The following is a 15,650-nucleotide window of genomic DNA, read 5'->3' as shown; positions in this document are numbered from 1 at the left end:
GGTAGGTACGTCGCAGTGGTGGAGCTGGATTTCCAGGGTTTGATGTAACCCTTCGAGTGACGTACCGCCGCTATCCCGGCTAACCTAGATTAGGTTTAGTGGAGAAGGTGGCTCGATACCCACAGGGGTCGAGGACAAGGAAAAGGGGGGGCTATGATACGAGCCTCCTCGGTTCAACCAGCCGTCTTTCCTGCCGCCACCTCCGTTACATTGCTTGGCCAGACAGCTCACACAGTATCGGCCTTTGAGTGAGATAAAGCAGCTTAGGTAGGTAGTGCAAGGGTGCACACGTGCACGAACAGTGCGTTGTCCCGGTCCATTGGCAGCGGCGGCGTCGGCAGAATTCATCACCATCAAGCACAATCAGTCGGAGCCGCCACGTTCCAGCATCGCGGTACCGACTGCTACGTAAATCGCCAGTACCGAGACAATACGGCCTGACCATCGTGGCACATTCCAAGCTCGACTTGGCCCTTTCGGTAGACAAGATACCAGCCAGCGTCGCATCGCAGCACGCCAGCCAGCCTCAGAGTCACCGCCAACGCAGCATGATCAGAGATGCTTTGCCGTTGCACATCGGGCAGGGGCATCGGGCGCTTTCCGGAGGCTCAGAAGCAGACCGGTCACTTTTGCTCTCTTGTTCGTCGGCAAACTGCCCCCGGCGAAGACGGCGTCAACCACAATGCGCTGATAGCTGAAATCACGGATGAGCCAATTACTGGTGCAGGCATGCTGACCACCCTCCCACGGCCCAGCACATGGATTGCCCCCGCCGAGATAACCTTATCGCTCGCGCACTCAGCAACAATGGCTTGATAGTCATGCTATGACCCCTGATCGAGAACAGCAAGGATTCTGACGCTGCTGCTCGTCTGCGGTCACGAGCTCTCCAACAGGTGCGCTAGAGTCAGCCAGACCAATTTTGCATCCTTTGTTAATCATAACGAGGCAACGGCGATGAAGTGAAGCCACGGGGTGGACCACGATGGTCACCGAGGTTTTTTTTATCGGGCGCCAGTCCCAGCCGCCTGTCACACATCGGCCACTGGAGCGCGCTATTCAAACCACCAATTAACTCTATTCGAACCGCTAGCCGTCCCCTGAGTTCAATAGCGCAACCGAGTTAGCGACTTGGAGCAAATGGCGAAGGTCAACCTTAATTAGCCGCATGCCATCTGCTGCTTCCAAACCTTTCTTGTCCGTCTCTTCTCCAACGATGCTAGCGCCCCTTTTTTTTTTGGACATTTCGGCCTTTCTCTCAACGGCGGGCACAGTCGGGCGTCTCCTGCCTGTTCCTGGGGTTACAATCTGCTGATTTGACCAGGCCGACTAATGCCGAGCCGCTCGTCTGTCAGATATGCATGCACTGAGTCTCCTCGCAGCAGCAGCAGCAGCAGCAGCAGCAGTAATGCAGGAAATGACAAGTCGGGATCTCTCGTATTAGGAAATCACACCCATCAGGGCCAGGCATCTGATTGGTTTTACCACATCATAGCCGATTGGGATTGGCCCGACTCACACAAGTACCAAAAAAACTCCGTACGAGGTCCGAATAGCACAAAACCAAAAATGAGGAGAAGCGGCCGTCAACGGATGTCCACACTTACTCGTCCCCTCTCATCGCCAAATGATTCTGACGTCTCGGAGACCAATGCCCGGCTTGAGTATCTTTTGCTTGACCAGGCAACGGGCAATATCCTACTCCGCCCTAGTTCCGGATCGCATGACCAAACGCCAGGAAAACAGTTTAACACCGAACTCGTCCGTACAGCAGCCCGACTATCAGCCGCGTCCCCGTTGCTGAGGAAAGAATCTTCCGGTGATGTATTATTGTCAGCGCCACCCCTGACGATTGGATCTAAGCGCTCCCGGAGTCACTTCCACAATCTAATATTTGAGAATGGTTACTTCTATCTAGCGACCTACAGCTTCGATTCCCCTTTCAAATGGTCCCGCTTGCTAGCGCTGACGAGCTGCATCGAATCGATTATCTACCTGCGCTTCATGTCACGAGAGCCGCCCCTCCCAGGCTCAGCCTCTGTCCGGATTGGAACTAGCGCTGGACGTGAGACCGCCATAATTGACCCCGACCTTCTTACACATATTTGGCTCGGTCGAGACCCCACTATGCCACACCATTTACGACCCAACGGCGAGATATTTTTGCCTGTCATAGGCTGCTTCGAAGTTGTAGGGCTTCCTAGACCCCGATACAGCTCTCCTTAGGTTTCTCCAAGGACCCCTGACTAACGAGCGGCCTCGTGGTGTAGAACCGTGGGCACTGCCAGCCCAAACATCGGTTCTTTATTTTCTTCACTTCCACGCGCAGCTCTGCCTTTTCTCTGTTTGGTGTAGATGCCTCATTCCCCAGCAAGCAGAAGGGTTCTTCGCCATCTTCTGGTATCGAGGATCACTACATGGCCGGCAGTAGCAATGTGAATGTGAATGTGAATGGCAGCAGGGGTCGTCTGACAGCCCGCCTAGGTCTTTTTGGCAGTTCATTAACTAATTCTCATCTGAACTACCCTGCATCCAATCTTCGCACAGACTAAGGCAATATGCACCCCAGAAGTATGGCGGCGTCTGCGCGGTTCTGGATCTCGTCCAAAGGGCGTCTTCCGTCGCCCGAGCGCTCCTGGAGCTTAGATCTCGCCCACGCCTCCTTACACAGACCGTCCATGATCTGACCGCGCATCTACAGTGCCGTATCGGAATGCTCATTTCCACAATCTCATCCTGTCAAGCCCCTTTGGCATTATTCATTGGCCAGGTCGTAACGAGTATCCCATACCCTCCCCTCCCACTTCTTCTGTGTGCCGAGGGCAGCATCCTGCCTTCTATGTGCCCGCATCTGCGGTGGCGACATTTGCCAAGCAGGCGAACAGTGATACCAAGCCTTGTGGCATCGGTGGAGGAAGCCCGTGATGGCATCAGGCGTGCGAGAGTTCCCCCCGGTACAGCGGCAGGACGATGCCGTATCTAGTATGCACCACGGTAAATAGATACGAGAAGCTTGGCATTTTCGTCCTCAAAATACTGGGTGGTGCCCTCGCTGGTTTCTGATCGTCCTCTTGGTGACTCGTGAAAGGTGAATCACACTACGGCGAGCATGTTCCGGCCCTGTCCAACGAGAAGAAACGCTATGCCCCCCCCCCCCCCCCCCCCCTCCGAACGATATCATCGCACGATATGACCGATCAACGAACGGCTATGGGATATTCAGTCTTTGGGTAGGGAGAGGAGGGAGGCATTCACAAAGGATCCGGCGCTGCAGCCGGAGAACTTGGACCCTCGGGAGATCGGCAGATTTCCTTCGAACCCTCCGACCTGATCGACAAGACGGGTGGCAAAAGGGACCAAAGAGACCAGCACCTGGCGGACGGCGCAATCATGGCCACTCACCGAAGGATTACCTTTGTCGGCTTCGAAGCCGACAACCCGTATTGCTCGGACCAGTCAGTGGGGTCGAACATAACCGCTTCCGCGGTCTCGATCGGCCAAGACGAGGTCACCCAACCGCCACCTGCGACAGCGATAGGAGGCCCGATAGCACGCGGGCTCCCGCCGGCTCCCGAGTTTATTTCATGATCGACGCCGCCCAAAGGGCCGCCCGGTCCTGTTGCGCAGAATCCGACTCAACCCTCACAAGGAACACGCGGACAGAACTGTGCTTTATCGCCGGGTCTTGTTTTCGCCTTTTTTTGTCACCCAACAGCCAGGCCCTCCAATCGAAAGATGTCCCGAGAAAAAAAGAAAAGAAAAAAAAAGAAGACAAAAAAGAGACAAAAAAGAGTACATACAGCGGCGCCGATCCCAAGCAGAGTTTATTTGAAGCCCTGCTTGCTTGTCCTACCAGTAGCCCCCAGCTCCTGCATTGGTCGCATGCAAGGGGGATCAGGTAGCGGCTAATATCGACGCTGTGAGACATCAACCATTGCTTCTTTCGAGGCCGGGGGGGCGCTTGCATGAACCAAGCAGCCGTTGAGAAGAGGCGCTCATTGGATATCGAAGATTACGCCCCAAATGTGCAGAGGTCTTGGGTTGCGAGTCCGGTGGCCTCTCACGAGCCCGAGTCCAACGTCAGCACCCATTCGCGATCAGCAGCCCGGTTGTGCGGTAAGATTGGAGTCAAGCCCCCCCCCCCCGAGAAGCTTTTCTTGCGTCGGGTGTTTTCTACGAAGACTTTCCGGTCCTGCAATCTCTGCCGACGTTTCTGTGCTTTCTGGAGGGGTGAGTTTGCGGGTCGAGAATATGTCTCTCCCTTGACTCGAATCGCAGACCCTGTGGAAGCAGATATCCTCACCGTCGGTCCGCCCTCCCCCCCGAGTATGAACAAACGTTGCGTGCTAACGCTAGAGACACGGTCAGCGGCAACGGGGCGGTCTTCGGTAACGCCGGCCACTAACTTTAACGGTGACTTGGATCTGGGCCCCGCGACACTGTTTTGACGTCGTTTCTGAGATGCGACGACGTCGCTCGCCTTTTTGCCCGGTGTAACCTCGATAGATATGTATCATTGATTACCAGCCTACCCCGTGGTATTGCCGGGCAGGTGTCTGGTAGGAGCACATAGGGCGGTGGGTTGTTTCACGGCAACGGTTCGTGTGTAATAATGGCCCCCCAAGGATCTGCAACCATTGTATTGTCGACTCTCCCGAGTAAGGTGACATCCCAGTCCTGAGTGACGGACGCCCTGCCTTTCATGAGTGAGAGAGTCCATTCAGGCATGTAAACATGCCAAAACAAGAGGGTCTTGATGTCTGTTGGCATAAGAAGCCGTTTGAGACCGGCGTGCTTCAGGGTGTGTTTATCCATTATTATATCAACCCGACAGCTAGAAGCTCGCTTATGAGCATTTAAGGGCTCTCCAGTCAGTATATAGACCCCAAAAGGTGATGTTCATGACGTGTCTCTGTAGTCCTACCCCAGCCTGTAATGAGCGGAGACGCATCTGATCATAACCAAGAAGCGTCTCATATAACACGACAGCCTTGCGCCGCATCCAAGGCTTATGGGCTTCAAAGTCAAGTGCATGCCGTTAGGAACAATAAAGAGGCCCGTAGACACGATTCCGGGACAGAAGAGAGTATCCTCAACCACCTTGATCAGCACGACAACCTCGGATGACAGCCGCCTCTAACCATGTAGCATTGCCCGCATATATCAGCTGTACCCAGCGCTTTGCGAGGATGTTTCCCGGAGATTCAACCCTTTTCGGCACCTCTGCGTCTACAAAGAGTGGGTTTAAGACGGCATACCATGTTGTCGGTTGATGAATCGTGGTAGGTACACCGTACCAGTCATGAAGCCAATTGTAGCCCTCAATCGGGGGGTTAGGGGACCGAGTTGCCGGCCCCGGTTGGTTTGCAAGTCCGGGTTCTACAGTTGAGCACCTTTCCGTCTACTCGACAAGGGAGACGCTTTCTGTCTGTTGCGTCCTAAACATCTTCAAGCTCTGTCCGCTGGGCATGCGCAATGCGACTGTATGGCGCGGCTAAGTGACCTGACAACAACCTTCGACCTATTGAAATGGCCGTGTGATGATGGAGTCTAAGAAACCTTGCACGATGAACGTAGAAAGGTGAAGCTATTGTTCGGATCGAGTAACAGTGTGATGCCAGGAATTACAGTGGTTGTGAAACCCATTGAGACAATGGCAATGTAGTCGTGTTAACATGGTGGTGGGGAATATGGGGGTCTTTGTTCGTGGGCGTACCGTGGCAGATGGTAGTGTGTAAGCTTCTTGCAACAGGACAGTAAAATACTTCAGTTTATGAGGGTCTTCTCCCATTTTTTAGTATACAGTTTGTGATGAATATCACAACCCAGTCAAAGATATGCATTTGCGGTTACCTTCTCTCAACAACGGATGATAATCACTTACAATACAGAGGCACCAGAATGGCATGCTTGATAGTCCAGACAACTCTATTAGAAGTGGCCGCCGAGGGCACACAACCGGCAAGCCTGGTTTGGTTGTGCGGATGATAGAACTTAGCATCGATCAGAACCCCAACTCTGTGCTGATCTTTTTTAATTGAGCCGTGCCAGTCTCGTACAACTATACAATACAATGAGTAGCATCCAAGGTCTCAGATTCCAAGCCGTGGTTCCCGGCGGTATTATGCAGCAGCCTGTGATAGGTCAGATGCCTTTCGCCCAATATCTGACTGTGAGAGCGAATCACAGCGAGGCTTGACGACGAACAGACGACTAAAAAAAGGGCCATATAATACCAGACGCCTGTCCCCAGTCTCTTTCTAGTGTCAGAGAAGATGAAATCATAAGACCTCTCCATGTCAGTACATACAACTTTTGCAGCAATAACATCCAGAACACTGGTAAGGCTTCCGATCCATCAAGAGTTTCTGACATCCTCAGGTGTATTTGGGTACGTACATCGCGCCGTACTTATATCGTTGATCAAGTCGAAAGCGGGTTTGCCTTTACAACTTGCATGTCGTTTATCCCCAGAATCGCAATGCATGAAACATCAGACCTAAGAGCCGCAGCTCCTTTCACAACTAAAGTAAAGCCGCTTTCTTCAAGCCGATTTTACATCTCACTTGCCTTCGGAGTTTCCGAAGACGCCAAAACAGTAGAAGGGAGAAGGAGAAGGAAAAAAAAGACAGTGATCCTCGTACAAAAGCAAAAGCGAATGCGCCGAGGGGGAATCGAACCCCCGGCTCCCCGACGCTGCTGGATGGCAACGGAGAATTTTACCACTAAACCATCGGCGCTAGTGAATGATCATAATCTTTAAGTTGGAGCCTATATCCTACCTTGGAGTTTGTAGCTGCATCCCGCCGGCGTGGGGGTGACACATGAGGATGATCAACCTTCCGAGAGGTGAAAACGAAGACCCCTCCAACGTTCCATTTCCATGTTTAGTCGTTTTCATTTGTTGACAAGTCCATGTCGACAAACTGCCCGCCAATATGTTGTCTATCAACAGCGGAGAGCGATCTGCAAGATTGGATGGCACACCCATCCAGTGAGGCCAATTCGCGGCAATCTCCGCATTTTGCTTTGCAACGAGACAGATTCAAACAAAGCGGGCGGAAACTCGTGGTTTACGCGCAGATATGTTTGCTTGCGCCCCAAAGCGGCTTGAGACCATGCAGGAAACGGGACTGCCAAATGCAGCTGTTGAGTCAACTGTGCCCCCCGAGGGCAAATGATTGGTGGTGACTCATAGTGAGCGTAGCCTGGGCTTTTCCCAGTGCGCCCACCCACCCATCCTTCTTGTTTTGTCAGCCTTACAGCGCGCAGTCGCCACACCTGCCCCCTGGTGCTGAAGGTGCCCTTTTTCCAAAATTTTGGCGGGTCCACCCGTCCGAACGATTAAGTCCGGGCCATCAAACGCCTCCCAAGGGACTGCACTCATCTCAGCCGCGGCATCTTAAAAGTCGCCTCCTCCCGGTCCGGGTTCCCAGTGAAAGGGCGACCCTCCAAATTTACAGCTCACTCTATTCCCTTCACGTTCTCTTTTCTTCGAGAGGGCGTAAGGCCAGTTGATACTTTTTCTTGCCGCCTAATCTGGCAGCACCCGTACGAAGACGCTGTATTTCAAAAAGCGCAGTCACGATCTCATCAACCCATCAACACATTTTCACTACGACGAGCGAAGCCGCCATGTCTGAAGGTGCATCGGCGCAGACGCAGACGCAGACTCAAACTAATTCGTCGGCCAGAGGAGGTTCTCAGCCTGGCCGGAGAGGCAGGTCAGGAAGAGGGAGAGGCGAAAGAGGCAATGCTCGTGGTGGTCGGCGGGGTGGCGGTAGGAACTCTGCCCCCCAGCCTCAGAACCAAGATCAGCCAGCATCAGCCCTCGAAACCGCGCCGGTAAACCCGTCGGAGACCCCATCATTCAGCTCAGGGAGAAGGGGCAGAGGCCGTGGCGGCGGCGGCGGCGGTGGTAGTCGAGGCGGCCGACTTGGCGGTGCCGTGCGTGGTGGGGCTGTTCCCGGAACCCAGAGGACGTTCGGCGGTAGTTTGACAGCAAACACCAATGCGGACGGATCAGAGGGGCCTGGAATGAGTGCGGATGCTCCAGACTTCGTCCCTGGGCAGCCCGTCGTCCAAAGAGGGTTTGTTCATATTCTTCCACACAATTGTGTTCACAGAGGCTAAACGAACTACAGCAGGCAAGCCCCGAAGCAGAAGAAGCCTCAATATCCGCTGGCGCCAAAGTCTGCGGCTGCAGACTTGCCAACGCGGATTCATGAGGACATCAGTAACGGACAGTATGAGTGCGTCATCTGTTCGAGTGAAGTGCTACGGCCATCTCGAGTGTGGTCCTGCGGGCTATGTTGGACAGTTTTGCACTTGACGTGTGTCAAGAAGTGGTTCAATAGTCAGCTGAAGAAGGATGACGACACACGGTCTTGGCGCTGCCCGGGTTGCAACTCCAGTTTGACCGAGGAGCCATCGTCTTACCATTGCTGGTGCGGCAAGGATATCAGCCCTCGAAACGTCCCTGGCTTGCCTCCTCACTCTTGCGGACAGACATGCTCGAAGCCCAGAGCGACATGCCCTCACCCATGCTCCCTTGAATGCCACGCTGGCCCATGTCCGCCATGCACATTGATGGGACCGACGCAGTCCTGCTTCTGCGGCAAGCATGAGGTGACGAAGCGATGCAGCGAGACCGATTATGGCAATGGGTGGAGCTGCAAGGAGATCTGCGAAGACCTGCTGCCATGCGGCGAGCACTTTTGCTCTGCCCCATGCCATCCTGGCCTGTGCGGCAACTGCGAACTTCCCGTGCAGGCAAGATGCTACTGCGGAAAGGAACATAAGGAAATCTCATGCGACCGCCGCGGCGACCTCCAGATGTCATTCAACTATGGGCAGGTGTCCAGCTCTGACGCCGAAGACGTCTCCGAGGGCAGCTGGTTCGACGGATCTTTCGACTGCGGCGCGACCTGTGAAAGGGAGTACGATTGCGGTCTCCACAAGTGCGAGAAGGCTTGCCATCCCCAGGACGAGATACCAGCTCATTGTCCATCGGCCCCGGATGTGGTTTTGAACTGTCCTTGCGGTAAGACGCCTCTGGATGAGCTTCTCGATCGGCCGAGGCAATCCTGTGAGGACAAGATTCCTCACTGCAAGAAGACGTGCGACAAGACCTTGTTGTGCGGCCACAAATGCATCGACACATGCCACACCGGCCCCTGCAGCCCCTGCTTCCAGAAGGCGGATATCTCCTGCCGATGTGGCCGAACCGTGAGCTCTTCCCTGTGTCACCAGGGCGAGATCGCCACGCCCATGTGCATGAGAGTCTGCCAGGCCCAGCTCAACTGCGGCCGCCACAAGTGCGGCGAGCGCTGCTGCTCCGGGGAGAAGAAGGCCATCGAGAGACAAGCCGCGCGGAAGAAGCACAGACAGCAACAGGCTTCTGACGAGGTCGAAGCCGAACATATCTGCCTCCGCGTCTGCGGAAGGACGTTGAAGTGCGGGACCCATCAGTGCTCTCAGATCTGCCACTCTGGGCCATGCCCGAGCTGTCTTGAGGCTGTCTTCGAAGAGATCAGCTGCGCGTGCGGCAGAACCGTCCTGCAACCCCCCCAGCCTTGCGGCACCCGACCCCCTGAGTGCCGCTTCGACTGCAGGAGAGCACCGCCTTGCGGCCACCCCACGGTGAAGCACAACTGCCACCCCGACGACGTTCCCTGCCCCAAGTGTCCTTTCCTCGTGGAGAAGGCCTGCATTTGCGGCAAGCAGAGGATGAAGAATAGACCGTGCTGGTTGGAGGAGGTCCGTTGTGGTCTCCCTTGCGGCAAGAAGCTCAAGTGCGGGTAAGCTATCTGGACATCACACCAGGAACCGACACATACTGACCAGACTCTAGCACCCACACCTGCAGGAAGGAGTGCCATCGCCCAGGCGAATGCGAGGATGTCGATATCCCTGGTTCTCACTGCGCCCAGCCCTGCGGCAAGACGCGCAAATCCTGTGACCACTCGTGCCAGGACGCCTGCCATGCCCCCTATCCATGCAAGGAGGATCGGCCTTGCCAGGGCAAGACTTTTATTACCTGCGACTGCCAGCACCGCAAGAAGGAGGTGAAGTGCCTCGCGACCAAGACCAACCCGACTCCGGAACGCGACGTTCTCAAGTGCGACGACGAGTGCCTCCGCCTCCAGCGCAACCAGCGCCTCGCCGTCGCGCTCAACGTCGATCCGGACCACACGGACGACCACATCCCCTACTCGGACACGACCCTCAAGCTCTTCCGCGAGCTCTCCTCCACCTGGGCGCAGAACCAGGAGCGCGAGTTCCGCGTCTTCGCCTCGGAGCCCTCGGAGAAGCGCCTTCGCTTCAAGCCCATGCCGTCCTTCCAGCGCGCCTTCCTGCACGCCCTCGCCGAGGACTTTGGCTTCGACTCGGAGAGCCAGGACCCGGAGCCGCACCGTCACGTCTCCATATTCAAGACGCCGCGCTTCGTCTCGGCACCCAAGAAGACGTTGGCGCAGTGCGTCAAGATCCGCAGCGACGCCGCCAAATCAGCCGCCTCGGCCGCAGCAGCGTCTTCGTCGGCTGCCACCGCCTCTGCGCTGGAACCCTTCAACGCCCTCCTGCTCGCAGCGCCGCGCTTCGGCCTGACGATCGACGAGGTCGAGTCCGCCCTCGCCAGCCACCTGAAAGCCCACAATACCCTCTCTTTCAAGACCTCCTTCCTCCCCTCGGAGGAGATCCTCATCCGCGCCGTCCCTGTTACGTCGTGGGGTACGACGCCTTCGGCCGTCGAGGCTAGCCTCGCGTCACTGAAGCCCCTCGTCGCACGAACCGCGACCAAGGAAGGCATTGCCGCCGGCGTGACCATGGTCCACGCCGATGCGAGCCTCAACGTTCTCCGCCGCGAGTCCTCGGGCGACGGCGGCAGCGGTGGGTGGAACGCCGTCGTCGGCCGCGCCGCGGCGCCGCGTAGGAACCTTGCGCCCAAGCCTGCCGTGGACGCGCGCCCCGCCAGCGGCTTCGTCAGCTTCTCGAGGCTGGCGAGGAAGAAGGTTGTCGAGGACTCTGTCGCGGACGACTGGGAAGCCGCCGCCGACAGCGACGAGTGAGGCGACGTGTGGTATGGATGTCACTCGGCCAAGGAAGTTGTTCACCCACGATGTGCGAGCAGGGGAGATACATGCCCGGGCTGCATCATCGCCTTGCTTCTCCACACCCACCTCTCGACGACGGGGATAATGATATGGTGGCCGAGGCCTTTAGTCCCGCGAGTAAGAGACACATGCAGATGGAATCCTGTATAGGAAAAGTGTATGGCCTAGCGATTGGATGTGATGAGAGCCTCAAGAGCCGCAGGAGTAAACGGATTACCAGCAGGTGGACAACAAAAAGAAAAGAATAGAATAGAATAGAATGACAAAATTATAAAACCGTATTTTTAAAAAACAATAACCAAGAAGAGAAATGAACCATTGTCCATCTTCTACAATGCCGTGACGCCACGTCCAAGCCCGACAACAAACATATCGTCGGCACCGTCCACATCCCGGCCCCCCGTGACAACCTCCCGCCGCCCGCTCTTGCACTCTCCCCCACGAACCCCGGCGACGTCTCGCACAACTCAGCGCCCCGACATCCGTAGACGAAGCATCCGTCTCTGCCACGTCACAACGCGATCACGAGGGGAGGGAGGAATCCGCGAAGGCGGGAGGGGCTCCCCCGTCGGGATGCGCCCAAGGGTAGCCCCTGTCTTCCCGTCCCGGTAGACGACAATGCCGTTACGGCCGCCCCCCCCCCCCCCCCCCCCGCGTCCGTCCGCCGGCCCTCGCCCTCAGCACCATGTACCTACCTTCCTTCTGTTGACTCGCCCGACGATCATGAAAACGAGGTTGGGAGGGCAAAGAGTGGTGAGTCTCTCGGGTTTTTCGTCCATCAGCGTCGTGGCCGGCGAGCTAGGCCGTCTCTGTCGGAAATGACCAGAAGGGCCATGCGCCGCCCGGTATCCCCTGTCTTGGTCCTCCCCGCCGACCCCGTTCAAGTGTACCGTTTGCTTTCGGGTGCTGTCGACATTCAGGCCTCGCCTCACATCACGCACTCTGCTGTTGGAAGGGCCTCAGTGGTTGTACTCATTGCTTCATTATGTTTATGCTGCGTATACAATATGTTGTCACATCCCGATCCACGAAGGAAGCGGAGGGGGGGGGGGGGGGGGGGTATCATTCTTGACTGGAACAAAGACGTGGTTGGCAGGTTCGAGGAGAGCGCCTGTCGTCATGACCGTTTCCAGCTCTCGTGTTTCTGTCCCTCTGCCTCACCGTTGCCAACTCCGGATAGACCCGTCTTCAGCCGGCCGGAGAGGCGGGCTCCGACAGTGTAGTAGCCTGGACATGGCAGTGAAGACGGATTCCTGGTCCGCCTCTTCCTCTAGTATCTGCGCCACGTGCCTCTCGAACAGTTCTTCGGCTTCCACGAACCCCTCCTAAAGGCGCTGCTTCTCCTCCTTGCTTGTGACGCCGGCGACATTCTCGAGGAAGTCTGAAATGGCCTCGAAATAGCCCTCCTCCAGCATGCTCGAGTTGTGGTCCCCCGCGGGCAGGGGCTTCCAAATTTTCGTGGGCGCTGCAGAGAGCTCGTAAAGTTGGCGCATGTGACGGGGTCTATGACGGGCGTCAGTCCCAAAAAGGCAACAAGTGAGACACACAAATAACCGGGGTAGAGAAAACCATATCAGACTCGTGTCGTGAGTTCAAATCAAGCGCCCCGAAAGGCTCATATTTTGTGGGTGGTGACTTTAGATCATCATATGGGTGGTGGAGAACGGGGAATGAGGGGTGCGCTGCACTCACGGTATCATCTCGTCCTGCAACCCCGAAAGAAACAGGATCGGCACGGACGTGATGGTGGGTATGAGCGATTCACTCGGCCACACCTGATGACACAGAAGAGTCAAGTACTTAGCCGGTGGTAAAACGGAGGGGATCAGTTTGCGCATGGAGAGGAAGGTGTTCTCCAAGATCAGCCCGGCGATATCCCCGTCCTTTTGGTTTTTTGCGACCAGCTTGATACTGACGGCACCGCCCAGACTTTGTCCGTAGATAATCAGCTTGTGCTTGCTCGTCTCTGCGCGAGAGCGGAGGTAGTTGAGGGCGGTTTGCGCGTCTATAAAAAGGCCAGATTCGTCGGGCTCTCCGGTCGATAAGCCGTAGCCGCGATACTCGAGCATGAAGACGTTGCATCCGATAAAGTTTATAAGCATGCGGGCAATGGGCAGGCGGTGGCCAATGTTGCCGGCATTTCCATGGAACATGAGGATGGTGACGTTGGAGTTGTTCCCGCCGCGCGGGCCCCGAATGTAGAATGCCGACAGCTTCTCTCCATCATTTGTGGGTATGACCAGTTCCTCGAAATCCTTAATGCCATACTGCGAGGGTCTTGGGACGTCCGTTCGAGAGTTGGCAGGTATCTGCGAGGGGTAGATTAGAGCCCTGCAGGGCGCACCGTTAGGTTAGCCATGTGGGTGGGGACCGCGGTCACCTGGACTTGGGAGCGGACCTACTTTTGCTTGAAGTAAAGGAGGGTAGTCAAGACAGCCGCGATGCCCTAGGTAGTGAAGATGTTAGCCTAGACCACTAAAGAAGGCGGTTGGGCCATGGTCTTGGGCGAATGCTCGAGAGGAGGGGTAGCAGACAGGAAAATTAAAGTATCTGTGTGAGAAGACAGGCTGTCCATAGGACGAGGAGGCGGGAATGGCCATACCGTCGAGGCTATGGCTGGAAGCCGCATGTACGCGCCAACAGTACTGAGCATAGAGGCCGTCTGCTCGAAGTAACTGCTGGAAGACGACGAAGAAGAGGTGGAAGCGGACATCGCGGGAAGAAAGGCGAGTCGCCAGGCCGGGGACTGAAGGGGAAAGGGTGGAAGAGCGATTATATTTCGGTGTGGTGGGTGCTGGAGCGCACTCGAGGGGAAATGGGGTCCGACCTGTTTGATGGGGAAGGCAAGGCTCGAAGCGAGGAAAGCGGTGCAGAACCGATCCTGGAGCGAGAGCGGAGCCTTGCTCGCGAAGGCGCTGGACAGCGCGGCCGATGCTAGCTGGACGCAGGTACCCCGGAGGGCAAATTGGATCCAGGCGGGTACTGCGGCGGTGTTAAGCCCCGGTGAGGGCGTTTGGGGGCCTGGGGGTAATACCTGGTAGTAGCACACCTGACTGGCGGTGCGACAGACGTGGGCAGAACGAACGACGAAGCAGGGTTAGGCCTGCAGCAGACTTGTATCTGTGGGTGACCCTGTATCTGTACGCCGACAAAGAAGAGTTACCGACGAAGACAAACCCAGGGCGCCAGGAATCGTAGCGTGTTATGTGCTCTCGAGTTGGGTACGGCTTGAGCTGCATACGCTCAGCAGTCTTGACCTACGTCCTGTGCGAGGTGACTTGTTTCGGTTTGCGGCCAGTCGCGAAAGTTGATAGAGTTAACACCGGCCCTAAACCCCAACATGGACAGGAGCATCAACAGCAGAAGACGGACGGCGTTGGTATGTTTTTTATGCTTGGCAGGGCCACATGATGCAGGTCAGAAGGAAATCACCCTGAGACGGGATTCGGCAGCCGTGCGGCCGGAATTGATGGGCGGATGGCCGATGATCGTTTACCGACCACTGTCAAAGAGGTGGTTGCAGCGTCAGTGCAGATGATGATCTGTCCAGGACGCGGGATGAGGCCGGAAAGCGCTCTGAAACTGGGCCCAAGGGAGACTTCCGAGGCGTGTCGATGCGGCAGATGATCTGATATCTCGGTTGCTCGCACAGGGCTGCTTCGCAGTCCACTCACCAGATGGCGTTTCCGGGTGGCGGATGCTGAGAGCGGTAGGAAGATGAGCATACGAGGAGGTCTATCCGTATGCGATCGGCAATGAAATGTGGAGGAGGAGGAAGCCGCACATACGAAAGGAAAGGAAGCGATGGGCGGGTGAGCCTGCCCCAAGCATGAATGCAAAGATCGGCCCTCGAGTTTCTGATGCCGACTGGGGACAGCTGGTTGGCTGGCACGGTTCCGCTACGTCACGAGCAGAGACGCGTTGGTGGTTGCGTGTGGTTTCATTGCGCCTGTTTGCAAAACGCGCCTCGCATGAAGCAATAAACAACCCTGTAATCAGGATGGCGGCAATGCCGGTGGTGGTTTATTGGCCGACGTTTGTGTTATCAAGGCAACGCTTGCTTAGAACAACCAAGAATCGAGGCTTGCCACGATGTTGTGTGCCTAGATAGGTAGGTAGGTAGGTAGTAGGTAGGTACAGTACTAGGTCAAACTATGGAGTGACCTCCAGCTACCTATTACTGGGTCCCCCCTTCAACTCTTCTTTGGGTTATTCTTATTGCTGTAGCCAGACTTTTGACCTAGTACTGTAGGTATAGTGCGTCTACGAGAAAAGCACATTCCGTCTTGTTGTATACAACTGTTCAGCTGTGTGCATCTTGGCCTGATTCGGGAGAGATGAACGGGCAATGGACATGCAAGTCCCAAGGTCGCTCGCTCACTCGCTCTTTCCAAAGGCGCCGCGTCGTGACAGGGAAGGGGGCTGCCAAGCGTGAGACCTGGTGAGGGGAGTTGAGTGCCTTCCCTATAGCATGTAGGTATGCATGGTGGTAGTTACCTACCTGTCTGTAAGTCCCTGCCTAGGTAGGTAGATAAG

General features: G+C 56.0%; 5 protein-coding genes and 1 non-coding gene across 6 annotated transcripts; 2 read left to right on the top strand and 4 right to left on the bottom strand.

The window, feature by feature from the left end:
- The first annotated feature begins 1,134 nt into the window (after window positions 1–1,134).
- Window positions 1,135–2,633, top strand: LY79DRAFT_12724 (uncharacterized protein). Its single transcript, XM_060550817.1, has 2 exons — window positions 1,135–2,190; window positions 2,271–2,633. Exons 1-2 carry the CDS (start codon window positions 1,333–1,335, stop codon window positions 2,550–2,552), a joined length of 1,140 nt encoding a protein of 379 aa, XP_060420762.1. The 5' UTR covers window positions 1,135–1,332; the 3' UTR covers window positions 2,553–2,633.
- Window positions 2,634–4,087: 1,454 nt separating this feature from the next.
- LY79DRAFT_533061 (uncharacterized protein) lies at window positions 4,088–4,886 on the bottom strand. Its single transcript, XM_060556337.1, has one exon. The coding sequence runs from the start codon at window positions 4,813–4,815 to the stop codon at window positions 4,588–4,590; it is 228 nt and encodes a 75-aa protein (XP_060420761.1). The 5' UTR covers window positions 4,816–4,886; the 3' UTR covers window positions 4,088–4,587.
- Window positions 4,887–6,659: 1,773 nt separating this feature from the next.
- On the bottom strand, window positions 6,660–6,740 carry LY79DRAFT_t3. Its single transcript has one exon. It is a non-coding gene; the product is annotated as a tRNA-Gly (tRNA).
- Window positions 6,741–7,635: 895 nt separating this feature from the next.
- Window positions 7,636–11,069, top strand: LY79DRAFT_585789 (NF-X1 type zinc finger protein; the record flags this gene model as incomplete). The annotated part of the gene is made up of 3 exons (XM_060560542.1): window positions 7,636–8,090; window positions 8,145–9,800; window positions 9,854–11,069. The coding sequence occupies 3 exons, from the start codon at window positions 7,636–7,638 to the stop codon at window positions 11,067–11,069; spliced, it is 3,327 nt and encodes a 1,108-aa protein (XP_060420760.1).
- A 1,083-nt stretch (window positions 11,070–12,152) lies between these two features.
- Window positions 12,153–13,738, bottom strand: LY79DRAFT_533054 (Alpha/Beta hydrolase protein). The gene is made up of 3 exons (XM_060556336.1): window positions 13,717–13,738; window positions 12,807–13,560; window positions 12,153–12,617 (listed from the first exon to the last, which is right to left on the bottom strand). The coding sequence occupies exons 2-3, from the start codon at window positions 13,265–13,267 to the stop codon at window positions 12,440–12,442; spliced, it is 639 nt and encodes a 212-aa protein (XP_060420759.1). The 5' UTR covers window positions 13,268–13,560; window positions 13,717–13,738; the 3' UTR covers window positions 12,153–12,439.
- Window positions 13,429–14,613, bottom strand: LY79DRAFT_12533 (uncharacterized protein). Its single transcript, XM_060550801.1, has 2 exons — window positions 14,149–14,613; window positions 13,429–14,096 (listed from the first exon to the last, which is right to left on the bottom strand). The coding sequence occupies exons 1-2, from the start codon at window positions 14,351–14,353 to the stop codon at window positions 13,582–13,584; spliced, it is 720 nt and encodes a 239-aa protein (XP_060420758.1). The 5' UTR covers window positions 14,354–14,613; the 3' UTR covers window positions 13,429–13,581.
- Between the last annotated feature and the right edge of the window lie 1,037 nt (window positions 14,614–15,650).

This window comes from Colletotrichum navitas, assembly GCF_030913465.1.
Source record: "Colletotrichum navitas strain CBS 125086 chromosome Unknown LY79scaffold_1, whole genome shotgun sequence".
NCBI classification, from domain to species: domain Eukaryota; kingdom Fungi; phylum Ascomycota; class Sordariomycetes; order Glomerellales; family Glomerellaceae; genus Colletotrichum; species Colletotrichum navitas.
This window is presented reverse-complemented; position numbering and strand designations above follow the sequence as displayed.